Source organism: Salvelinus namaycush, chromosome 1 (genome assembly GCF_016432855.1).
Source record: "Salvelinus namaycush isolate Seneca chromosome 1, SaNama_1.0, whole genome shotgun sequence".
NCBI lineage: Eukaryota > Metazoa > Chordata > Actinopteri > Salmoniformes > Salmonidae > Salvelinus > Salvelinus namaycush.
Window position 1 is genome coordinate 46,490,627 of NC_052307.1, and position 27,252 is coordinate 46,517,878.

Here is a 27,252-nt window from a genome sequence, read left to right on the forward strand (position 1 = left end):
TGAGATTTTGCTTCAGTCCTTGGGATGTTTCTACAACTCGATTGGAGTCCACCTGTGGTAAATTAAATTGATTGGATATGATTTGGAAAGGCACACACCTTTCTAAATGAAGTCCCACCATTTACCGTGCATGTCAGAGCAAAAACCAAGCCATGAGGTCGAAGTAATTTCCCTAAGAGCTCCGAGACAGGATTCTGTCGAGGCACAGATCTGTGCAAGGGTACCAAAACATTTCTGCAGCATTGGAGGTCCCCAAGAACACAGTGGCCTCCATCGTTCTTGAATGGAAGATCTTCCTAGAGTTGGCCACCCCGCCAAACTGAGCATTCGAGGGAGAAGGACCTGTCATTGTAAATAAGAATTTGTTCTTAACTGACTTGCCTAGTTAAATAAAGGTAAAATAAAAAAAATGTATTGATAGTTCTTCAGTAACAAATAATGATTTCTACATAACAAACAGGAAAATTCATCACCCTTTATATCAGTATTAAGCAGCTACATACTAACTATGAATCAGTTATTATTGCGTTCTTACGTGGTTGTTTCCGTCTTGTGTCAATGTTGTTTCCAGATACTTTTCAGGTTGTTACCCTCTTATTTCAATGCTAAACTAAAGTTCTATCATAATGGTTATAGATTTCTCCTCTTTCATGCATTTCTGGAACTTTGGCTACCAGCTTTGATTCTTTTTCAGGTTTGATGTGGTGTTTCTGGACAAAGAGATCAATACTGCCTTTGCAGAATTTGCATTTGACAAAAATGTCTTCGATTAACTCAAATTATGGGAGCATTTGCACAGAGAAAAGGTTAAGCGGGGTAACAACACACTTTTGGAAACAGGATAGCCTACAACAGTGGTTCCCAAACATTTTATAGTCCCGTACCCCTTCAGACATTCAACCTCCAGCTGCGTACCCCCTCTAGCACCAGGGTGACCACACTCTCAAATGTTGTTTTTTTGCCATCATTGTAAGCCTGCCACACACACACACACTATACGATACTTTTATTAAACATAAAAATGAGTGTGAGTTTGTCACAAGCCAGCTCATGGGAAGTGACAAAGAGCTCTTATAGGACCAGGGAACAAATAATAATATAAAAATAATCAATCATTTTGCTCTTTATTTAGCCTTCTTACAAATAAAACTTTATTCGTTCATCAAAAATTGTGAATAACTCGCCATAGGTTAATGAGAAGGGTGTGCTTGAAAGCATGCACATAATTCTGCAATGTTGGGTTGTATTGGAAAGTCTGCCTTAAATCATTTTCCACACACAGTCTGTGCCTGTATTTAGTTTTCATGCTAGTGAGGGCTGAGAATCCACTCTCACATAGGTACGTGGTTGCAAAAGGCATCAGTGTCTTAACAGCGCGATTTGCCAAGGCAGGATACTCTGAGCGCAGCCCAATCCAGAAATATGGCAGTGGCTTCTGATTAAATTCAATTTTCACAGTACCGCTTGTTGAAATTTCGATGAGTCTCTTTTGTTCAGATAAGTGGACTGGAGGCAGGGCATGAAAGGGATAACGAATCCAGTTGTTTGTGTCATCCTTTTCGGGAAAGTCCCTGCGTAATTGCACACCCAGCTCACTCAGGTGCTTCGCTATATCACATTTGACATTGTCCGTAAGCTTGAGTTAATTTGCACACAAAAAAATCATACAATGATGGAAAGACGTGTGTTGTCCTTCTTAATGCAGACAGAGAAGAGCTCCAACTTCTTAATCATAGCTTAAATTTTGTCCCGCACATTGAATATAGTTGCGGAGAGTCCCTGTAATCCTAGATTCAGATCATTCAGGCGAGAAAAAACATCACCCAGATAGGCCAGTCGTGTGAGAAACTCGTCATCATGCAAGCGGTCAGACAAGTGAAAATTATGGTCAGTAAAGAACTTTAAGCTCGTCTCTCAATTCAAAAAAACGTGTCAATACTTTGCCCCTTGATAACCAGCGCACTTCTGTATATTATAAAAGCGTTACATGGTTGCTGCCCATATCATTGCATAGTGCAGAAAATACAAGAGAGTTCAGGGGCCTTGCTTTAACAAAGTTAACCATTTTCACTGTAGTGTCCAAAACGTCTTTCAAGCTGTCAGGCATTCCTTTGGCAGCAAGAGCCTCTCGGTGGATACTGCAGTGTACCCAAGTGGCATCGGGAGCAACTGCTTGCACGCGTGTTACCACTCCACTATGTCTCCCTGTCATGGCTTTTGCGCCATCAGTGCAGATACCAACACATCTTGACCACCGAAGTCCATTTATGTCACAAAGCTGTCCAGTACTTTAAAAATATCCTCTCCTGTTGTCCTGGTTTCCAGTGTTGCAGAAGAGGATGTCTTCCTTAATTGACCTCCCATAAACGTAACGGACATATACCAGGAGCTGAGCCAGGCCCGCCATGTCTGTTGACTCATCCAGCTGTAATGCATAGAATTCACTGGCTTGTATGCAAAGTAGTAATTGTTGAAACAAAACATGCCAATTTGAAAAATAGGCCACGGGAGGTTTTTGAGCGAGAATTAAGACGACTTTCGAGTAGTAAGACATGTATAAATTTAACGGCTTTCATATTCGTCCTCGGACGAGGAGAGGCGAGACGGATCGGACCAATACTCAGAGTGGTTAGTGTTCATAATGATTTAATATAACGAAAACTGAACACTGAATTACAAAACAAATAAACGAAGTGCAGAAAACCTATACAGTACCGTGTGGTGAAAACACAAACACGGAAACAAACACCCACAAAACACACGTGAAACCCAGGCTGCCTAAGTATGATTCTCAATCAGGGACAACGATTGACCGCTGCCTCTGATTGAGAATCATACCAGGCCGAACACAAAAATCCCAACATAGAAAATCAACCATAGACAAACCCACCCAACTCACGCCCTGACCAACTAAAATAAATACAAGACAAAGGAAAACAGGTCAGGAACGTGACAATAAAAGCAACAGATACCATTAATAAGAACAGGCTAGAAGCGTCTTATATGGTGAGCTACCGAGTGGCCAGGACAGGCAAGCCCCATACTATTGTGGAGGACTTAGGTCCAACGTCCCTGTCTTTTGGTCGGTGCTTTCCCGGGTAAGGGGGCAGTAGCTCTTCGGCTGCATCAGATTCACTACTGTCAGTGTCCATGCTAGCTGGGCTAACAACAAATGTAGAATTACTGATGCTAGCATTGGATGTGCTCGTGGAAGCAGAACAATTTGTGTCGTCGACGGGTGCAGGTAGCAGTACTATCAGTAGAGCTGGTATGTGTTTCTATGGACGTGGGCCTTACATTTTTTTAACCATTTATCCATTTTCGAGTAAACGTAATGAGCAGCCGCTACGTTTGGCTACATACAGACCGTTATTGAAATTCCCGCGAGAGAGTAACGGTTAATGTGATTGGATGTTAATTATTTGACTAGGCTACCTGTATTTGACATTGTGTAGTTATTTCACTTGATGGTTTAATTTTATTTTTGGCAGTGAAACAAGGCTACTCAGGCGAGAAAAAAGCCTCACCCAAATGTATAGACCCATTGGAAAATATAAATGGACTGTTTGAAAATGTGATGTTAATCACATTTTTATTTGGCGTACCCCCGACCGCATTTCGCGTACCTCCAAGTACCCCAGTTTGGGAATTACCTGGCCTACAGCATGAATTCCGTTAGCATGAGACAAGGCTTTAAAATATGTATATAACATGCCAGTAGATATATGCTTCTGAAAGTACTATACGGGTTACATGAAAAAGTAACCGTAATAATATTACAATATTTGAAGACAGTTACTTGTTATAAAACTTTGTTACCCATAATAGTAATATATTAATGTAATATAATACTGTAAGAAATTATTAACCCCAACACTGGTCCCAAGTGCTTATGTTGCAATTTGCCTATTTATCCACATTAAAAGTTGGAGTTGAGTGGGCCTCCCGAGTAGCGCAGCGGTCTAAGGCACTGCAACGCAGTGTTCCGGTGTAGCTATGGCCTGGAGTTCTGATCTCAGGCTGTGTCATTACCGGCTGTGACTTGTAGTCCCATAGGGCGGCACACTATTGGCCCAGCATCGTCTGGGTTAGGGAAGGGTCTGGCTGTGGTGTCTTTACTTGGCTCATCGTGCTCTAGCAACTCCTTGTGGCGGGCTGGGCACCTGCAGGCTGACTTTGGTCGTCAGTTGGTGCACCTGGCTTCCGGGTTAAATGAGCATGTGTTAAGAATTATGGTTTGGCGGGTCATGTTTCGGAGGACGCATGACTCGACCTTTGCCTCTCCCGAGCACGTTGTGGAGAGGCAAAAATCACAAAAAAAGGGAGGCATTTATATATATAAAAATATAAATAAGTTAAAAGTTGGAGATGGAACTCTGTGTTGTGTATTGTTTTGGTATAGCTGGTGTCATCATTGCTTAAATGGCAAATGTTAGAAAGTACAGACATGCTACTGCAAATATACACATTTCTGATATTCTGAGAATATGGCAACCATGTACTGGGTATGTTTCTGTATGGGTATGGCAACAAATTAGGAATGTTACAGGTAGAAATGCAATGACGAGAGTATATGTGATTCCTTATCAGAGACACGTTTGTTCTACATGCCATACAGTGCATTCTGAAAGTTCTTAAGACTACTTGACTTTTTCCACATTTTGTTACGTTACAGCCTTATTCTAAAATGGCAGATTTTTTCCCCCTCATCAATCTACACACAATACCCCATAATGACAATGCAAAACCAGGTTTTCAGATTTTTGGGGCAAAAATGAAATATCACATGTACATAAGTATTCAGACCCTTTACTCAGTACTTTGTTGAAGAACCTTTGGCAGCGATTACAGCCTTGAGTCTTCTTGGGTATTGGATAGTGCTACGAGTTGGATGACCGTTCAAAACGTATTTTCCCAGTCGGAGCTCATTTATTCCAGACTTCCCAGTTGTCTTGAACTCACTGAAGTCAAGTTTTCCCAGTTCCGAGTTAACTTCTTGACGCACGGATCCCATTAGCGGGATCATTTTCGTATACAACCGCTGAATTGCAGAGAGCCAAATTTTAAAAAATACAAAAAATATTTATTTTCATGAAATCACAAGTGAAATATACCAAAACACACCTTAGCTTGTTGTTAATCCACCTATCGTGTCAGATTTTGAAAATATGCTTTACAGCGAAAGCAATCCAAGCGTTTGTGAGTTTATCGATCACTAGACAAAACAGTAAGAACACCTAGCAGCCATGTAGAATGGTCACGAAAGCCAGAAAAGCAATAAAATGAATCGCTTACCTTTGATGATCTTCGGATGTTTGCACTCACGAGACTCCCAGTTACACAATAAATGTTCCTTTTGTTCGATAAAGATTTTTTTAATATCAAAATACTTCCATTTGTTTGGCGCGTTATGTTCAGTATTCCACAGTCATCAAGGCTTGACAAAAATTCATATGTTATCCGTAAAGGTCGTAAAACAATGTCCAATGTTTTTAATAATCAATCCTCAGGTTGTTTTTAACATCAATAATCGATAATATTTCAACCGGACTGTGGACTATTCAATACTGGAGAGAAAGAAAATGTCGAGCAACGAGTGTCTGGCGCAACAACTAATGGAGGGACATCCGCCTATCCACTGACGCGTTTTGATAAATCTGGCTAATTTTTCAAAATAAAAGCTTGAAACTATGTCTAAAGACTGTTCACACCCTGAGGAAGCCACAGGAAAAGGAATCTGGTTGATATCCCTTTAAATTTACGAAAGGCAAGCAATGGAACAGTGATTTTTCAAAATAGAAGTCACTTCCGGGTTGGATTTCCTCAGGTTTTCGCCTGCAAAATCAGTTCTGTTATACTCACAGACTATATTTTGACAGTTTTGGAAACTTTAGAGTGTTTTCTATCCTACTCTGTCAATTATATGCATATTCTAGCATCTGGACCTGAGAAATAGGCAGCTTACAATGGGAACGTTATTTTTCCAAACATAAAAATTCTGCCCCCTAGCTTCAAGAGGTTTTAACAGTTGTTTTGAGCGCGGCACAAATCATGCTTCATTGACAGCATGGCCAATATTTATCATTTTAAACTTGGAAAAGAGTCCCTTAATCCCAGATTTGGGACCACACAGCCACTCCACTGAATAACAGGCAAGTGATTGCTTTGTAATTCTTGCAGTTAGCCAATGTCACTGATTCCTTCCAAACCACTCATTGTTGAATTTGCGATTTCCAACTTCTTGTGTAATGTTTATGTCCAATGGCCGATGAGCACCGATATGTTTTATCTATCATTTCTATTCATTATTTCTCGTCATATGACAAGGATTAAAAAGGATTTGCCAGTTGATTGTCGACTTGATTCATGATGATGACTGCTAGCTAAGATTTTGAAGGTATGATGGTGACATGATCAGTCCAATCAAAGCTACTGTACATATAACGGGATTTGACATAATTGTATCTATGGCTAATGACCTTGAGCTTTGGATGAGCACTTCTAATGTGGTAGCATTAGAAGTGCTATGGTAGCACTAGAATTTTGTACCTCTACCCTCAGACTTGGCGGTTACATAGTGTCGCCATGAGTGACAGAACACTGAGCCTATTCACGGTGTGACACTCTCAATTTTCTATTGGCTTGCCCCACCACCACAGAAAGTACTGAGCTAGGCTGCATTTTGGAACTGCCTTACTCAAGAAGACAAAAAAGAGACCATGTTTGTATGCAGCTTTATTAACTCAATGATACATTGTTTGCAAACATATGTGACACGTATTAATGGCAAAATAACATGCAAAACAGGCAAGCCCCCTCTTGTTTTCAAAACAAGAGGTCACCACTGTTCAGGAGTATCATTAAAACAGGTTAATTTGCCCCACCAACCTTATACAATGATACAGAAAGTCCTTAAATTGTGGAAATAAGTCAATCAAATCAATAATTGACACAGACATGGTGGTGTAGGAGGAAAATGCTGTAAACCAAGAGGTTGTGAGTTCAAATCCCAGGTGAGAACATGTTGAATAATAATTACTATATTAATGAACATGCACAATGTTGTCAAAGTGTGTCAAATATGTACATTTAAAACACTGTGTGTATGAGTATCCCTGAACTTGCTAACAGACAAAAACAGCTGTGATTGGATCAATGGTTCACCAATTAGGGGCTTGGCAACAGTAACAAGGCGTGATGTTCAATGGGGGGGAAAATGTAGGGGGGGGTGCTTCTTTGGGTACTCAAGCTACGTCCTGACAACTGATACACAGAAATGTTCTCGCAACGTTCCCATGAAATGTGTCTAGAACATTAATATCTTACATTCTGAGAAAATGGCAACCATGTTCATTGTATGTTTGATGTGACGGTAACAAGGCATGATGTTCAATGAAAAAAATGTTTTTGGGGAGAATGCTTCTTTGGGACCTTATGGCGATGTCCTGACAACTGATACTCAAATGTTCTTGCAACGTTCCCATGAAACGTGTCTAGAACATTAATAACATTAACAACCATATTCTGTGTATGTTTGGTGGGATGTTGATGGAATATTCTCCTAACCCTTAGAGAACTGGACACAGGAATGTTCTTGCAAGGTTCTCATGAAACATGTCTAGAAAATGTATATCTAATATTGTGAGAACATGGCGACCAATGTCCTGTGTATGTTTGGTGGGACGTTGATGGAATATTCTCGTAACCCTCAGAAAACTGGACACATGAATGTTCTTGCCACGTCCCATAAAACGCATCTAGAACATTAATGTTGTACAGTATATTCTGTGAACATTGTAATCATCTTCTAGATAAGTTCTGCTTGACATTAAGGGAATGTTCTCCTAACTTTAACACCAAACATGCAAAAAAGTTTCTCAGAACTTGCTAATATAGATACAATGTTCCCCTAACTAACAGAAAACTGGACACTTAAACATTAGAGGGAACATTAAATTGTTAGCTGGGTATATCTTGGCCGAAGCTTTTGATACAATAGACTATTCCGGCTAAGGAATATTGGTGTCCTCTGAGGGGTCTTCGGCCTGGTTTGCTAACTACCTCTTTCAAAGAGTGCAGTGTATAAAGTCAGAAAATCTGCTGTCTCAGCCACTGCCTGTCACCAAGGGAGTACTCCAAGGCTCAATCCTAGGCCCCACGCTCTTCTCAATTTACATCAACAACATAGCTCAGCCAGTAGGAAGCTCTCTCATCCATTTATATGCAGATGATACAGTCTTATACTCAGCTGGCCTCTCCCCGGATTTTGTGTTAAATGCTCTACAACAAAGCTTTCTTAGTGTCCAACAAGCTTTCTCTACCCTTAACCTTGTTCTGAACACCTCCAAAACAAAGGTCATGTGGTTTGGTAAGAAGAATGCCCCTCTCCCCACTGGTGTGATTACTACCTCTGAGGGTTTAGAGCTTAAGGTTGTCACCTCATACAAGTACTTGGGAGTATGGCTAGATGGTACACTGTCCTTCTCTCAGCACATATCAAAGCAGCAGGCTAAAGTTAAATCTAGACTTGGTTTCCTCTATCGTAATCGCTCCTCTTTCACACCAGCTGCCAAACTAACCCTGACCATCCAACCCATGCTAGATTACAGAGACATAATTTATAGATCAGCAGGTAAGGGTGCTCTCGAGCGGCTAGATGTTCTTTACCATCCGGCCATCAGATTTGCCACCAATGCTCCATATAGGACACATCGCTGCACTTTATACTCTTCTGTAAATTGGTCATCTCTGTATACTTGTCGCAAGACTCACTGGTAGATGTTTATTTATAAAACCCTCTTAGGCCTCATTCCTCCCTATCTGAGATATCTACTGCAGCCCTCATCCTCCACATACAACACCCGTTCTGCCAGTCACATTCTGTTAAAGGTCCCCAAAGCACACACATTCCTGGGTTGCTCGTCTTTTCAGTTGGCTGCAGGTAGCGACTGGAACGAGCTGCAACAAACACTCAAACTGGACAGTTTTATCTCAATCTCTTCATTCAAAGACTCAATCATGGACACTCTTACTGACAGTTGTGACTGTTTCGCGTGATGTATTGTTGTCTCTACCTTCTTGCCCTTTGTGCAGTTGTCTGTGCCCAATAATGTTTGTAACATGTTTTGTGCTGCTACCATGTTGTGTTGCTACCATGTTGTTGTCATGTGTTGCTGCCTTGCTATGTTGTTGTCTTAGGTCTCTCTTTATGTAGTGTTGTCTCTCTTGTAGTGATGTGTGTTTTGTCCTATATTCATAATGTTCTTTTTGAATGTTTTTATTAATTTTTTCATCCCAGCCCCATCCCCGCAGGAGGTCTTTTGCCTTTTGGTAGGCTGTCATTGTAAATAAGAATTTGTTCTTAAATGACCTAGTTAAATAAAGGTTAAATAAATAAATAAAAATATATTCCTCAGTGCTCGGAGTAGGGTGAAGTTGCCCCTAGATGATGATCTTGGATCAGTTTTGCATTTAGCCCTCTCAAGGTTAAGGTTAGGATGGTGGAGGGAAGCTGATTCTAGATCTGTACATAGGAGAAACTTTACCCCGGGGCCTCTCAAGTGGCCAAGTGCAAGATATGGGTTGTATGAAATACAGTATTCAATATCATCGCTCCTTGATTATACAATGCAGTGCCTATGATATTGATAGACATACATGTGATCTACATTCCTAGGGTCATCCTCCAATGCCTCCAAAAACATACATTTCCAAGCAACCAGTAGGAGTGGTCAGACCAGGGTGAGTAGAGGGTGCAAAGCATCTGGGCCAGTTTTCACAAAGCGTCTCAGAGTAGGAATTACTGATCTGGGGTCAGGTCCCCACTCTCCATACATTTTTTCATTATGATTTAAAATACAAAACTGATCCTAGATCAGCACTATTGTGAGACGCTTTGTGAACACTGGCCAGGGCCCGGTTTCACAAAAGCATGTTAAGGCTACGTTCATCATTTGAACCTCCGTAGGAGCATTGTTAGATCTCCAAGCTGTTTCTCAAAACCATCGTTACTAAAGTTGCTTTTGAAAACACTTGTTATTTAATGGCTGCCTCAGACCACTTTTGGAACAGCTTAGTATGTCGTTAGATGCTTTTTTGCCCTTCCGCGTTATTCCACTTTATACACAGAAGATCTCCGCTAAACACAAAATCTTTGTCTTTCTGTGACCTCCAATAACTTCAGAACGAATATGGCAGTGACTACAAATACAAAGTGGCCCATTTCTTTGCATAACAAGCGAAATATATAAAGACGGTTCAAGTGAAAACCGAGATGACTGTATTAAAAGATACATCCAATAGACCTATATTTTCAAATGATATTGAAATCAATTTCATGTTAATTCAATGTAGTTTTATTTTGCTAATTGTATGCTACTGTCTGTAATTTTTGCCTCAATATATTTCATGATGAAATTGTGCCAAATCTTGATTTAGTGCATTATTATAGGGTAAGCATTAGAATAAGCCACCTCAATATTCGTAGCCATAGGAGATAATATCTCTCTAGGAGCTGATCCGTTGGCAGTGTTGTGGAATAGTTCTAATGTTAAGGTAAGATTGGAAAGGGAGAACGCTGATCCGAGAGCACTGCTTCCTTTCTTTCGATCCTATCGGTATCGACACAGGCCTCAACAGCGCACAAATATTCTCTCTGCATGGTCTTATGGGAAACGCATGCTGCATCTTCGGCCATTGTAGGAAAAATGCATTGTTAAAACACTTGTAAACCTATGTTCCATCGCTATCAGGAAACCGGGCCCTGGGCATTATATCGCTGCTGACTGAAGTTCATAGCGTTATTCTAAATTGACTAACACCAAAACCAGTTTCTCACAGCACTTCTAATGGTTTGTTCCATTCTGCGTGTAGCTCCAGTCTGCCGAGTTCACCCAATCTGACAGTGACAAAGGAGGACCAGGTAAGGCCTGGTGGTTCAATATGATTGGTTGACTTCCTATACTGTAACAATATCAGAACCCAACCAGTCATACAGATGTCGGATCTTAGTATGACCCACCTAGTCACAGGAGGAAAATAATCCTGCAGAAGGAAAATTTGAATGAATATTTAGAATCGCCGCCAGGGAGCAGCTGGAAGCGGTGTTTGTAGGCTAAACAATAACTTAGACTACAAGTCCACTGGGAGTCCGTTCAAGTATTGTGGTGAAATTATTGTAATCAAAAGGAGAGACTTTTAGATTTCTTCAAAACAATCAAACTTTATTATTTAATTACTGCAGTAATGGAGCTGGTCGGTAATCACCCCTGGAGGTGATTACTGAGAACTCAACGAGCTGGTTTGAGCCACAGCATCCTCCTTCAGTCTACATGACACACAACAGATGTATGGAATGGGTCACAAGGTTAAGATTTGTATGAAAGATACTTATAATTCACAGCAGACAGTATCTCCTATAAAAACAGTTCTCATTGTGTAGAGACCAGTGTCTGGCCCCCAAACTCCACTGGAGCCATCTCTCCCTGGTACCGTATAGAACAGAAACATTAACTCATGCTCTGGAATGCGGTATCCCCAAAGACATCGTAAATCTCCTGTCAGTGTTATCTCCCAGAGGCTCACTTTCAGTTCACACAGACACAATAGAGATATAAGAACCGTCTATTATGTTGCATAAAACAACCATTTGATGCAATAAAAGTATTATAACATAATCTTGTAATTTCCACCATAGTAGCCTATGTAGGCTAGGTGCAGGCTACAGCGCGTCTCGTGAATTCTTATGTGGATTATAATAAATTGACATATTTGTAGGGGGTAGATGTATTTTTGGTAAAGGGAAATCAGATTTTTTTGGGATCAATTGTTTTATATATTCATGGCAATCAATAGGCAGAATAAATTGTTGGTTGCCTCAGTGCCTGTGTGCAGTTACAGCCGCTGACCCTGGCACACATGCCAGAGTCAGCATGGGTTTGAATCTGGCCCACTGCCCTTTACATTTTTGGAGGAACTAGTACGTTTCTAGTTACTCACTGCAGGCTTTACTTGTACTCAAGTAATTTATGAAGGAAGTTACTTACTTTTAACTCAATTACATTTTACCAAATCACTTCAGTTACATAGATTTATATTATTATATCGTCGCTGTTGGATGAAAACCTTGTAACTCCAAATTTGGTGATTTTCATATTTTTACATGAATTGGTGTGATTGGTTCCCCTTTACGTCTGTATGAACGTTTCACGACCCCTTGACAAATGAAATGTATTGTAATGAAACAGCAGGGAGCAGGTCTTGAACCCTCGACCTTCTAGCCCGAGGTCCGGCACGCTATCGACTGTGCCGCAAAAGCATGCTCGAGTCGATTTCCGCGCTTATAAACCCAGGGTCGTTACACTACTCCCTCCTTTCAAAGAGCGCGTCCTCGCGCTAGCTTGCGACTCTACATCTTACAGGAACGCGCTCACCGGCCAAGCACACGCACTGTCGTGGATGCAAGGTCCGATCACTTCTGACACCAATGTAATGAAACAGCAGGGAGCAGGTCTTGAACCCTCGACCTTCTAGCCCGAGGTCCGGCGCGCTATTGACTGTGCCGCAAAAGCATGCTCGTGCGGCAGAGTCGATTTCCGCGCTTATAAACCCAGGGTCGTTACACTATGTAATATAGCTTTTCATCAAAATTCTTAAGTTCATTGGCTCTCAAAGTTGTCCGTCAAATCCTGTATCTCCACCACAGCTCTTGAAGTGAAGCGCTGGTCTTCACTCTTAAGGATATTTTTGATACTCCTGAGGATATTTTTGATCGTAGGTTCAGAGGTAAGTTGCACTTTAATTACCTTCTGCCTTCGTAATATTATATGTTTCTCAGATATAATTCTGCTGTTGAAATTGTGTTTTGAGGGTGAGTGCAAATCAAATGGCTGGGTACTGTAACTAACTAACTAGCTAGTTCGCTTTGGCTAACCCAGAATCGGACTAAATTTAATCTCCTGTTTTTAGCTCCCCATATGATCTCTGCTTGTTGGCTCACTAGCCACCTTGTCATTGGCATAAAGAGTGAACATATTAATCAGATGTGTGTGGATAGCTAACTAGCTATCACATTAGGTTGCCACTAGATAATCTGTCTAAGCTAGCTGCAGTGTCAACCATGCAGCTAGCTAACGTTAGCTAGATCATCCGGTCAGTCCAGCACAGCATCCTCCCACTCCTTTGCTCTCTCTCTCGTGTGTGTCTAAATGTCATTCCGTTTTTATGACAGGGTCTATAAGCACATCTGTCAGTGTATCATCCCAGTAAGCTTTTTGTGCCATATACTAGAAATACATTTGTGTGTTTCTTATATACAGTTTGTAGCGGAACAACCGAGGGGGGGTTAAATGGGCCAGCCAATAAAAGAAAAGACCCTTCAAAGTGGAAAGGAGAGGTTAAGATGAGAAGGAGGATGGAGGGTAAATCCTACCTTGGCAGCAAAAAGATGATTGAGTTGACTATAGCAATTGATTATTTACAGTATTACTTACATGATTCTTACCTGAATACCTACCTTGATGTTTAATTCCATGCTAAAATGTGTCTGATTTGCATACTAGTAACATGATTGATAGTGACATTGACAGTGGTGTAAAGTACTTAAGTAAAAAATACTTTAAAGTACTACTTAAGCAGTTTTTGGGGTATCTGTACTTATATTTTTGATAACTTTTACTTTTACTCCACTACATTCCTAAAGAAAATGATTTACTTTTTACTCCATACATTTTCCCTGAGGCCCAAAAGTACTTGTTACATTTTGAATACTTAGCAGGAGAGGAACATTTTCCAATTCACACAATTATCAAGAGAACATCCCTGGTCAACCCTACTTCCTCTGATCTGGCAGACTCACTAAATACTAATGCTTTGTTTGTAAATGATGTCTGTGTTGGAGTGTGCCCCTGGCTATTCGTAAATTTAAAACAAGAAAACCGTGCTGTCTGGTTTTCTTAATGTAAGGAATGTGAAATGATTTATACTTTTACTACTACTTTTGATATTTAAGTGTATTTTAAACCAAATACTTTTAGACTTTTACTCAAGTAGTATTTTACTGGTGATTTTCACTTTTACTTGAGTCATTTTCTATCAAGGTATCTTTACCTTTAACCTAGTAATTCGATATTGATTCTTGTTTGACTGTTGCAACACATACCTGATCCTCCTTTATTTAATTCTGAGTGAAAAATGAAACATCACACTTGGTGTAAATCTTTTTAGTAGTCAATCACCATCACATGTATTTGAAATTATATTGTGAAATACATTTTCAGTAATGCTATTGAAATTATAAAATGATTCCAATGTCTCGTACCATTGACCTTTTTATGAAATTGAGCACATTGATAGATTTTAAGTCAACTTTGAATAAGACCGTAATTGAAACTACAGTCTACAGACTTTGATGACAGTCTTAATTGGAGACTACCTGTGATGGAGGACGTTTGCAAGATGGTGCTGGCAGGATTAAATAATAAATTAATGTCAAATCAATTGCACAAAGTTGTTGTCCTTTTTATTTGCTGTCACAGTTTACCATACGGTGTAAAAAATGCAAACTAAATTTGTAACTAGTACTTAAGTCGTTTTCTGACCGGATACTTTTTTTTACTCTTGAGTAGTTTCTTAAAATGGCTACTTTTACTTGAGTAAATTACAATCTAAGTAACACTACTTTTCTTTAAGTACATAATTTCAGTACTATACCCACCTCTGCAAATTATACATAGCCTAACTATAAAATGTTGGCAAGCATCCACACCAGAGGAAAGTTTATCGTTCTACAGTAGGCGTACATCTGTCAATCAACTGATTACCCAAATCAGCTCATCAACTCAGCCAGGGAAACAAACAGTAGCCTATTATTGTTTTTTTACACATTTTATTATGTGACACTGAATAGGCTAAAGGGTAGCATACAAAATGTACCCTATTGGAATATAATTAAATAACAAGGGCCTATTGCAACCATCGATGAAACTAGATTATCGCCAGTTGATGTCCTGTTAAACCATCAATATGTGCTAAATTCACTCGCCCAGCTGATCTCAATTGCAACCATTATTGGTCACCTCATTACCGCTCCCTAAAAGATGATGTCAGTGTTTACCTTAGTCAGAGATCTGTATAATGACGAGATGTTCATGTCTCCGCACTAACAATGGGAGTTGTTGTCCAAAAGGCAGGAAAGGAAGGCATGCAATAAGTCTAGGTCTGCATGTTAAGACCATAGAAACGCATTGGGCTTATTCTGGACAGATTTTGTGCGAGAGGGCTCGCTCCGCCTCTTCCTCTCTGCCTTAGTCCTGCCTGCAACCAGTCTTTCAAGATATGTTCACCCTCTGATTGGTATTGTCATCAGAACAACAGTCCTTTTTTAACAGACTAAGGGTGATTTATCTATTTGACAAGTATTTGACAAGAAAGGATTTCCTCTACTGTGGCTATTTACCCAACACTTTCTATGAATGGAAATATTGGTGTAACCTAGTAAGCCTACTGTGATTATTTTATTAGTTTCCTATTTATGTTATCCAAAAGTGTCTTGTGTGTGTTTGGTCATTTCTTACCAAGATCGGGGGTAAAATATCCCTGACTGTCCATATTTGAAATGTGTAACTAAAAGAAATGTATCAGGGGGTTTGAGTTATTTGTGCCAGAAGGACGTGGGCCAGAATCAAACCCATGCTGACACGGTAGACCTATATGCGCACTGAAGGTATCGCCACTAACCACTAGACCACCACAAGCCATGGTTGAACAAACCGTTGACAGCTCATTCGTAACCTTAGGATACAATTCACACTTGTATGTCATAGCCTACTGGAGACCAATATCTATGTTGTGTTATTAAGCTATATAATGTGTATGGCTGCATTTCAAATACATTTTTGTACGGTGCATTCGAAAGTATTCAGACCCCTTCCCTTTTTCCAAATTTTGTTACATTACTGCCTTATTCTAAAATTGATTAAATGTATGTTTTTCCTCATCAATCTACACACAATACCCCATAATGACAAAGCAAAAACAGGTTTTTGACATTTTTGCAAATGTATTAAAAATAAAAATATATTTTACATACGTTTTTACTTACGTTTTCAAGACCTTTTGCTATGAGACTTGAAAATGAGATCAGGTGCATCCTGATCATCCTTGAGATGTTTCTACAACTTGATTGGAGTCCACCTGTGGTAAATTCAGTTGATTGGACATGATTTGCAAAAGCACACAGCTGTCTATATAAGGTCCCACAGTTGACAGTGCGTGTCAGAGCAAAAAACTAAGCTATTAGGTTGAAGGAATTGTCTGTAGAGCTCCGAGACAGGATTGTGTCAAAGCAAAGATCTGTGGCACTGAAGGTCCCCATGAACACAGTGGCCTCCATTTTTAAATGGAAGAAGTTTGGAACCATTAAGACTGTTCCTAGAGCTGGCCTCCCCACCAAACTGAGCAATTGGGGGAGAAGGGCCTTGGTCAGGGAGGTGACCAAGAACCCGATAGTCACTCTGACAGAGTTTCACAGTTCCTCTGTGGAGATGGGAGAACCAATTAGGCCTTTATGGTAGAGTGGCCAGACGGAAGCCACTCCTCAGTAAAAGGCATATGACAGGCACCTAAAGACTGTCAGACCATGAGAAACAAGATTCTCTGGTCTGATGAAACCAAGATTGAACTCTTTGGCCTGAATGCCAAGCGTCACGTCTGGAGGGAACCTGGTACCATCCCTACTGTGAAGCATGGTGGTGGCAGCATCATGCTGTGGGGATGTTATTCAGCGTCAGGGACTGGGAGACTAGTCAGGATCGAGGGAAAGATGAACGGCGCAAAGTACAGAAAGATCCTTGATGAAAACCTGCTGCAGAGTGCTCAGGACCTCAGACAGGGGGCGAAGTTTCACCTTCCAACAGTACAATGACCCTAAGCACACAGCCAAGACAGCGCAGGAGTGCTTCGGGACAAGTCTCTGAATGTCCTTGAGTGGCCCAGCCAGAGCCCAGACTTGAACCCGATCGGACATCTCTGGAGAGACCTGAAAATAGCTGTGCAGCGACGCTCCCCATCCAACCTGACAGAGCTTGAGAGGATCTGCAGAGAAGAATGGGAGATGCTCCCCAAATATAGGTGTGCCAAGCTTGTAGTGACATATCCAAGAAGACTCGAGGCTGTAATCGGTGCCAAAGGTGCTTCACAAGCATTTCGCTACACTCGCAATAACATCTGCTAACCATGTGTATGTAACCAATAAATAATTAATTATTAATTATTAAATCAATAATTTGATTTGAGTAAAGGGTCTGAATACTTTTGTAATATTTCTGGGTTTTATTTGTAATAAATGTACTAACATTTCTAAAAACCTTTTGTGTGTAGTTTATGAGGAAAAAAATATTTTATCAATTTTAGAATAAGGCTTTAACGTAACGTAACGAAATGTGGAAAAAGTGAAGGAGGTCTGAATATTTTCAGAATGCACTGTACATTTGAATGTTGCAGTAGTAGGACCTAGGCCTAGCGTTTGAGTGAGTGAGAGAGAATATTATTTGATAGCAGGCCTGATCCCAATGACTCGACTACCCCCGCATGAAGATAAAGAGAACTGATCATTTTTATGCAATCATGAGGCTCATTTGAATGTCCTGATGTAGCAGGACAATTCTCCACAAGAAAGAGTGATCATGTTATTATCCGACATCTGTATGTAAGCATTTAAAGCATGAAACAGTGGACTGTATGTCAAGCACATTCTAACGCAGCATTTCTGTTTCTCCACAGGCCTCCAGGTAAGAATGTTTGTACCAATGTCATCTGAAAACATTATATTAATCTTGTGTCAAGCGCCATTTGTCTACATTTGGATCATAACATTTTGCCATCTTGATTTACACTGACGTGAATACTGTGTATGGTTAGTTTGTTGTGTGTAACATGTTAACAGTGGTGCTGTATTGGCTGTTGTAATTTAGAATGGAGATTCTCAGAGAGGAAGAATGGACAGGGGAAACTCACTGCCAAGTGTGCTGGCTGAAAAGGTCAGGACGTCTGCTGTTTGACATCCATTTCTGATCAGACTTGAAATGCTAGAAATGTGTTTTCCCTAATGTTGATCTCTGTTTTTCCACTAGTCTTATAATTGCATAAGTACAATAAGAAGTCTTTAATGTCAGCTACAAACCTATCCATATCTTTACAATTCAGGAGGGCATCTGTAAATACTGTACATTAATGTTTACATCCCAAATGGCACCCTATTCCCTATATAGTGCACTTCTTTTGACCAGAGCCCTATGGGCCCTGGTCAAAAGTAGTGGACTGTGTAGGGAATAGTGTGCCATTTGGGATACATGCAATGGCAAGCTTTGTGCTGACAGTATAAGCCTCTATAGATGCAGAGTTATGGCTTTGACCTTCCTTCTGAGATGGCTGACTATGTTTTTCCATAGATATATCCATATGAAATGCTCCTAGTGACCCACAGGAGAAGGAATAAACTCCCACCAGGAGTAGACAGGATGAGACTGGAGGTAGGATCAGTACTCCCTTGCTTTAAATCTCTAGAATAACTTAATTGTGCAAACCGCTGGCCATGTCATTTATCACATTTGTTACAGTTAGGGTTTTGGGTGTAGGGTTGCCTCTAGTTGCTAATCTTGGGTCAGTTTTGCCTTTTCTTCACTAATGGTTAAGGTTTGGATTGGGGGAGGGGAAGATGATGCTAGATCTGTACCTTGGGGAAACTTAACCCCGGAGCAGGTTTTGTGATGTGGAGCATGTACAGGTAACTGCCAAAATAAAGAAAACACCAACATAGTGTCTTAATAACTGGGCCACCACGAGCCAGAACAGCTTCAGTGTATCTTGGCATAGATTCTACAAGTGATTGGAATGCTATTGGAGGGATGCAACAACTTTATTCCAGGAAAAAATGCCATCATTTGGTGTTTTGTTGATGGTGGTGGAAAACACTGTCTCAAGGGCCGCTCCAGAATCTTCCATAAGTGTTAAATTGGGTTGAGATCTGGTGACTGAGAAGGCCATGGCATATGGTTTACATTATTTTCATGCTCATCAAACCATTCAGTGACCACCCATGCCCTGTGGATGGAGCCATTGTCATCCTATGGGGGCATAGCCATGGTAGACAAAATAATGTCCTGCCCAGCATTTTTATACATTACCCTAAGTATGATGTGATGTTAATTGCTTAATTAACTCAGGAACCACACCTGTGTGGAAGCACCTGCTTTCAAAATACTTTGTATCATCATTTACTTGCATTTCCATTATTTTGGCAGTTACCTGTAGATTGTGAAGTCTGTCTGATATATGATCTGGCCATCTCCTTTGTAGAGGCATCTGTCCGTAGAGGAATTCCAGAATCTATTTGGGATGCCCATTGAGGAATTTGATCGCCTCTCCCTCTGGAAGCGGAATGACTTGAAGAAGAGGGTTTCCCTTTTTTAGAGTGAGGAGACCTACCTACACATCAAAAGCCACCACACTTCCTTGGGAAATTAGATGAACACAAACTGTCCAATGCAACAACCCAGGAAGGGAGGTTAAATTAATGTCTGTCATATCTTTGCCAAATCGGATGATTTGAATCCCCATTCCTTATATCAACTCTATAACAACTCTATAAAGGGTCAGAGCCTTCATATACTCTTGAATTATAGTTGCAGCAGCAGAGAAGAAACCTAATAAGAGGACAGAGGCTTGGGCCAAGTAGAGATTTCATGAAGTCTTTGCATTTGGTCCGTACTGACAGGCTCACCAATAGAGTTAGATTGGACTGACCACGGATATACCTACAGTAGGCTGTTTTACTGCTAATCAAATTTATGGATGGCTAATTCTCAGTTACTAGAGCACTGCCACATGTGAAGCCATATCAATTTATTAATTAAACCACTAAAATACCAATAAAATGTTTTAGTTTATAGAATTGGAGCACTAGATGGATGCCTCAATTTCAATACACCTCGAAAAATTCCCTATTTCAAAACATAAACATAGCACTAAGCTGAATAGTCTACTTATCATATTTTTTTAAATAAATAACAATTTGAAGTGTAAATCAATAATTTGTAAATAAATAGTTAAAGTTTTTAAGGTGTGCTGGTTTAGAGACAATTAAGAATGTGTCCCAAATGGTACTTTATTCTCATGTAGTGCAATACTTTTGACCAGAGCCCATAAGGCTCTGGTCAAAAGTAGTGAATGACGTAGTGAATAGGGTGCCATTTGTGATGCACAATACAATCTGTCAGACTCAGTCACTCTACACATCAGGTGTAGACTTAGAGAACATAAAACCTTATCTCCAAGATGTCTGCATCTTAACCCTATCCAGACATGCAAACATACAAATGATCAAAATCATCCACGACTTATAGCCAATATAGGTTTCTTACTGAATGATTGTCTAAACAGTACATATTGCCCACTTGAAAAAAAGTGTGCTCTTATTATTTTACTACTGGTATGTTGGATGAAGTGCAGTTTTCCTGTTTTAAAAGGTTAGAACATTAAGGAGTATTCATAGGCTAAGTTAGCTTCAAAATCTTGTGGGACGCTTACCTTTACAACACTGGCCACTGCCCTGTTTATATATATCAAGTTTGTACACCACTCCAGAGGGGTTTTAGACATGTTGCTTTTGTGACCAAATAATGTACAGCTATTTTTTATTAGAAAAAAAATCCTTTCATGTATCAATATCATCATTAAAAAGAAGGAAGATAACCACATCCCTTACAAATGCACTACATTGGAACGAGGACAATGGACTAGGAGGGTCACCACTGGGGGAACAAGGAATTGAGAGCAAGAGACAAGGGGCTGCTTCCTGTGTTCCGCTATGACCACATCAACCTCCATATTGGACTGAAGCAGTGGCCTGGTGGAGGTGTGGCCTCTTATACCCCCTAACTGACAATGTCATGGCACAAAAAACAAAAACAAATCTTGGATGGATGCAGGCTAAAGGACTCAGGGCCAGCCTTTCTGTCCACTTTCCCCGTGCCTTGAATGCTACAGTCGGGCTACTTCCCAAATGGCACCCTATTTGGTATATAGTGCACTACTTTTGACCAGGGCCAATAGGCCGCTGGTCAAAAGTAGTGCACTATTTAGGGAATATTGTGCCATTTGGGACATAGTTACAGTGTCTAGCCAGTGTGGAGCCTGTTAAGGTCCTGGTCAGGCCTCACTCCAGTCATTTTTCTTATCATCAGGTGAGGTGGTAGCAAAGACACTGTCACAAAATGTTTTGAGTTGGCACACATCTGATGTGCCTCTAGAGCCCCAATTAGGATGTATGAAAGTCAACCATGGAGCATCAGTGTATTCTATCTAAGAACATTTTTGAGTGGTCATTGCACATATCCACTTTGTGACTGCTTTGCTTTAGGTTTTAGTTCTGCCTGTGTTTTTTGAAAGACAAGGGGCCGGAGGGATTGCATTATGAACAAGCCCTTGAGCTGGAAACTGTTCACTCGATGGTGAGGGTAATAGACAATCTTCTAGATTCCATGCTCCAGTATATAATATTGATGACATTATCTTCACCAATGGGATACCTGACTGAGGATACACCCTATTCATAACGCTTTCAAATGCTCTCACTGTATCAAGCACTCTCATGGTAGTTAAGACACTGTCACTGTTGCAGCATCATCTAAGCTTATCTTCATGCTTTGTATGTGAAAGTGGGCTGGGGAAAACATTTAAGAAAATATTGAGTTAGAGTGATTGGTTTGTACGTCACTTCCTAGATTTTTTAAATCTGTAAATCAATCAAATACTGAGTTTTTTTTATGTCGTTTTAGATTAACCTGATTTGATAACTAATATAATGACAAAAATGTATATGATTGATTAGTACCATTGCAAGATGGAGCTCAGATATTGTACATTATTTTGTGTATTCTGATGCAACTAGCGTGCAAAACATACACAGCAATGAATGCACACAAGCATATTTTCTCATTTAAACTAAGGTGAAAGAGGACTGAAATGATCAATGGTGAGTGGAAATAAAATGCATTTTTTGGTTTGAGGAAAATGTATTTTTCATCTTTGTGTAGGCTATATATTATTGGTCGTTGGCATCTCCAGTAAGGGTGATTGAAACATTTTTGCTCTGTCTGGCCTTAACTTAAAAGGAGAGTTTACCCAAATTACAAAATTACATTAATTTCCTTACCCTGTAAGCAGTCTATGGACAATGTATGACAGCAATCCATGCTTTGGTTTTGTTTACCTGGCCACTGTTTCAAATGCTAACTTTGTAGCATTCGTGGCACATATCCAATGGAAGTCAATGGGTAAAATATTCACATTTTCACACTTCATGTCCAAATCATCCTAAAGTATTAAATACAATGGTTTTTGTAACTCAATTAAGTTACTTACCAATGATTTGGACATGAAGTGTGAAAATGCTTATGTTGTTCCCATTGACTTTTATTGGATTTGTGCCACAAATGTACAAAAAAAAACAGGTAAACAAAACCAAACCAAAGCAAGGATTCCTGTCATACCTTGTCCATAGAATGCTTACAGGATAAGGAAACCAATATGTAATTTTGTAATTTGGGTGAACTATCCATTTATCTTTACTTAACACACACATGCACACGCACACACGCGCCCATAGGGGGCATATGCCCCCTCAGATTTGTAATTAGCCACTAGCCACCTATACATTTTATGAAGTTGGCTTTAGCTAGCCCAGATAGGTTCCCAATCTTCCAACATCATAACTAGGTACCAATAAGCCATTTCAGGCTACCAATAAAGTTAGAGTAAATAGCTTGTCTAACTATTTTAGCTGGCAAACCTGCTGGCGAAAGTGGTAGACTTTAGAAAAGCAAGCAATTACTAAATGTATTGAATAAGCATAACATTCCTTTCAATCTTTTACCCAGATTTTAGCAGAGATGTAGAGAAGCATATTCCCCCCCCCAAAAAAAATAAAAAATAAAACAACACCAGTCAGGATGATACAGACAGCTCAAGAGGAATGCTTAGAAATGTAGAACAATAAATATATTTTTTGACATAGAATTAAGCATAATGATTATTGCTCTAGATTGCAGGGAAAGCTATTTCAGGTGTTTGAAAAATGCTACATTCTCCAACTTCAGGATATCATCCCCTAGCCATCCTCACATACTTTGTGCCCCCTCAGATTTTGGGGGTGCATGACCCCCCCAGCACACACACACACACACACACACACATACACACACACGCCACCTCCCCAGTGGTCCCCGCCCCTAGTGGTCGCTTCATGTAGAGTTTTGCAATAGTGAGAAGGGGAGTGACTTTTCTTATGGTTTTTGCTGGGCGACGAGTTGAGCTGACTGGAGTTTCACTGTTGACTAGCCTAGTCTCATCACCTCAACCTATAGAACCTCAAGCTAAGATATTGTCGTCGGAGAGAACTGTGGCTCATATTGGACACAGCTATGACGCTTTGAGCATTTCCAGGGATGGACAAACAAAAAGGTAGGCTGAACATCAGTGGGATGCAAGGGGACTATCCATTTATACAATAAATACAGACAGCAATACCTAACCATGGGCATGCATTGCACCGATTTGTTTTTGTTAAGTAGGCTACCAGGAAACGTCACACGGCATACTTCATTGTATGAGTCTTAAACGTTCTAGTAAATTCTCTTAAAAGCTGTATTCATTTTATCAACATCTAGCCTACCTGACATGACTTAGGGGCTATCACTTTCTTATTATATGCATAACCATTAGGTCTTCAAGTAGGTTAACTGATTGGGATATAACGCAGGCTACTAGCCTATATATTACCTATTATTGATATATCATGTACTATCCATACATAGGCTATTACTATGATATTACATAAATGCATATACATTTTTTCCACGTTGTGGCATTTTCTTTGCGCGCAACTGGGCAGCCGCAATGCTACAAAATGTAGCGAAGAGAAATGTGATAGTAGAGCCCCGCTCTTCTTCCTGTTTAACATCAGTGCGCACCACCTGCTTAATTAGGCCAACAGTTAATAATCAGTCCATGAATTTAGCTATTTGGAATTTAGTGACACTTCACTCATTGGCTAATGCAGGAAGTTTTATTGACGCCATGGAAGTCCAAAAAAAGAGCTCATGTGAGTGACCCTGAGTCCATCGTGTTTTTCAGTGAGATTTTGTGACTCAGTGGTTTCTATCATGGAATAGCGGAAGAAAAGCAATCGGAAATACCCTCCTCTGTTTTCCCAACAACTACGAAATCTCCAGAGACAAAAACCAGTAAGATTGTTTATTTTAAGGGTGAAGTCTGGCCCATTTAAATTCTCAAGGAGTTAAAGGAGTTCTCAGAAGCACTGAAGCAACTTGTTTTAGCTTGAATTAACAGGCTTTTTCTTTAGCTTTCAGTGCCCCAAAACTCACCCTGTTTGGAAACAAAATTACATCATGGATAATATTACATCCTGACCAGACACATGGCCTGCATCTCTTTCACTGCTCCACAAATGCTAATCAGAGCAGCTTTTTCTCTTCACCGCTTTCCTTCTACCCAATTGCTGTCATTATCTGGTCACCACTGGATGAAAAGGAAAACAAGCGCAGGCTCTCCACCCAAAACAGACAAGCTGCAAGACAGACAGACAGACACACTCACCCACTCACATTCTCTCTGTCCCTCTCTCTCTCTCTCTCTCTCTCTCTCTCGCACACAAATTGCATTTGGGTGGCATTAAACACTTCAGCCTTTCTTCAGTCTTGACCAGAAATAGACTTTACCCATGAAATTCAACATTCACACAGCTTGAGTGAATTGTTCTTAAGGTAGGCGATTGTGTACAGCTTAAAGCCATCATGCCAAAGCTGACAGTCTGTCAGCCATTGCCCCATAGCCACAGATTGTGTATATTGCTGATTTCAGTTTTGATCATGTGTACATATGTGTGGCAAACACACAGCAACTTCAAAGGCTGCAGTGCCAAGCCCATAGCAGCCCAGGAACAGGATGTTATGTTGATGGTAGGATAGAGACCTCTTTAATTTAGGAGATCAACATTCCTCATTAAGACACATCTACTTTTCACCATCTTGCCGCTTCTAAGAGCACGCATACACACACACACACACACGCCATGCACACACACACACACACACACACACACACACACACACACACACACACACACACACACACACACACACACACACACACACACACACACACACACACACACCTCAACCCACTCCACTGACCCCATTACAGAGTCCCTCATTTAGAGACTAGGCACAACAGAGCAGGAACTCTACTGTCACCATTGAAGACTTTTCATAGCTTTACATCAACAACACATTAAATATCCTACCATAGCTTTAGCCCAGGCATATTCATTGCGTGTCTCTAGGTGACCTGATTGGAGGCTCTCGCCAATAATCAAAAATAATGTGTTGTGTTTTCCTCAGTCAGCTGAATGTGCCGCTTAGTTCATAGAGCCGTGGTTATGTGAGTAACCCCAGAGTAGCCTTATTAGCGGCTGGGACAAACGAAGCGGGAAAAGTGGATTCTAGCGCTTCTGGCGCATCTCAAAATCGTTTCCTTCCTATGAATTTGGCTCTGGAATTTTTGGAGCTATTAGCAACTATAACCACATCCCTGAAAGCCAGGACTCTCAGGAACACGTACATGTCTTCTGTTTCCACCTACGACACAAGCTGTGCAGAATAACTGAGGGAAATTAACGGATTCTCCACAAACGATCATAAATAAGATTGTTTGATGATCATCCCTGATGTTTTTCTGAACTTTCCAATAGCTTTCTGATGTATTTCAATCACTCCAAACCAACCTTCCTTCAGACAGAAATTTGCCATTACCTGATTTGACACACACAACCGGTTAAAAGTTTTAGAACACCTACTAATTCAAGGGTTTTTCTTTATTTGTACTATTTTCTACATTGTAGAATAATAGTGAAGATGTCAAAACTATGAAATAACATATGGAATCATGTAGTAACCAAAATGTTAAACAAATCAAAATATATTTTATATTTGAGATTATTCAAATAGCCACCCTTTGCCTTGATGACAGCTTTGCACACTCTTGGTATTCTCTCAAACAGCTTCACCTAGGTGTTCTAAAACTTTTGACCGGTAGTGTATCTTGTGCTATAACTTTGATTGAAATAATGGCAGTAAGGTCAAATTCTAAAGATTCATCAAATTATATTGCACATTTGTTTTTGATACCCAAGTGTCCTAAAATAGAGAATTGGATAATGAAATAGCTTGATGGTCCATGTTAATAGAATCTTAAATATCATGTATAAACCCATTTAATATAACGTCTGAATCAATTTGACTTTGTGACCCCCCCAGACCCCATTCTTTGATGGGTATGGCAGCTCGCCCAGTGATTTTGCTTTACAAAAGTGATTCGCTCAGAAATGTTAGTGACTACCACTGCTTTAGTCCCTTATTTTACATTGTGGAGTGGAGGTCTCAAGCATTTTTAAATGTGGAAAATGCTACCGATTTAAAGCAGCATTAGTTTTGTAAATATATAGTTGAAAAGCTCCCACTTGAAAACATGACTTATGTATAATGAACTTCAAAGTCCACTGATTTAGCATATTCTGTCAATGGTCTCTCTGTGTGGTTTAAAATGAATGGTCACCTACTTTGAAGACCAGAAACAACAGGGCCAGTGATCTCAATGCAAATTAAATAAGTTTTCCTCAAGCCTTGTACACCTCTGGGATGGTTTCGGTGAACAATCCTTCAGGGCCTGTATTTATAGTGGGAGTGCTGATCTAGGAACAGTTTAGCCTTTTAGATCATAATATATACGATTACATGGATAAGGGGGAACTGATTCTAGATCAGCCCTCATACTCAGATACTTTATGAATACTGGCCCAGGTTTCCCCTTCCAAAAAACATCACATTTGAAAATAACGTGGTTTTCAGACACGTGTGTAGTTTCACGTGTGTTTTTCCCTCTTCTGAAGATGTATTTTTTTCCCATGTGATTTTTTTCCCCCCACATGTTTATTTTTCACCACTTCCAGCTACATCTGGTCTCCCATCCAGGGACCAACCAGGAGCGACGCTGCATAGCTTCCGAGGCAAACCAATAGCGGGATGCAGGGTGTTATGTTGCTGGAATGAATTTGCCAAAACGTGCAACTGGAAAACAGTTAGCAAACGCAAAGGCCAGGGTAACATAACCAAAGATAGG

The 27,252-nt window shown here is 40.2% G+C and overlaps 2 protein-coding genes across 13 annotated transcripts in view; both read left to right on the forward strand.

Annotated features, from left to right (window-relative positions):
* The window catches only part of LOC120044870 (dematin-like), an 82,974-nt gene extending 60,910 nt beyond the window's left edge, over window positions 1–22,064 (forward strand). For 9 of the 10 annotated variants that reach the window (XM_038989580.1, XM_038989590.1, XM_038989599.1 and 6 more), the window contains 6 exons: window positions 9,677–9,741; window positions 10,873–10,921; window positions 17,779–17,786; window positions 17,970–18,035; window positions 18,447–18,527; window positions 19,354–22,064. In XM_038989580.1, coding sequence (XP_038845508.1) covers window positions 9,677–9,741; window positions 10,873–10,921; window positions 17,779–17,786; window positions 17,970–18,035; window positions 18,447–18,527; window positions 19,354–19,467 — 383 coding nt within the window. In that variant the 3' untranslated portion in view covers window positions 19,468–22,064. The remainder of the gene's footprint in view (window positions 1–9,676; window positions 9,742–10,872; window positions 10,922–17,778; window positions 17,787–17,969; window positions 18,036–18,446; window positions 18,528–19,353) is intronic. The other variant, XM_038989624.1, reaches the window with a different exon arrangement.
* Window positions 22,065–23,368: 1,304 nt separating this feature from the next.
* Window positions 23,369–27,252, forward strand: part of si:dkey-220o5.5 (actin filament-associated protein 1-like 2) — a 92,109-nt gene continuing 88,225 nt past the window's right edge. For all 3 annotated transcript variants that reach the window (XM_038989652.1, XM_038989661.1, XM_038989670.1), the window contains exon 1: window positions 23,369–23,517. In XM_038989652.1, the coding sequence (XP_038845580.1) occupies window positions 23,502–23,517 (16 nt within the window). In that variant the 5' untranslated portion in view covers window positions 23,369–23,501. The remainder of the gene's footprint in view (window positions 23,518–27,252) is intronic.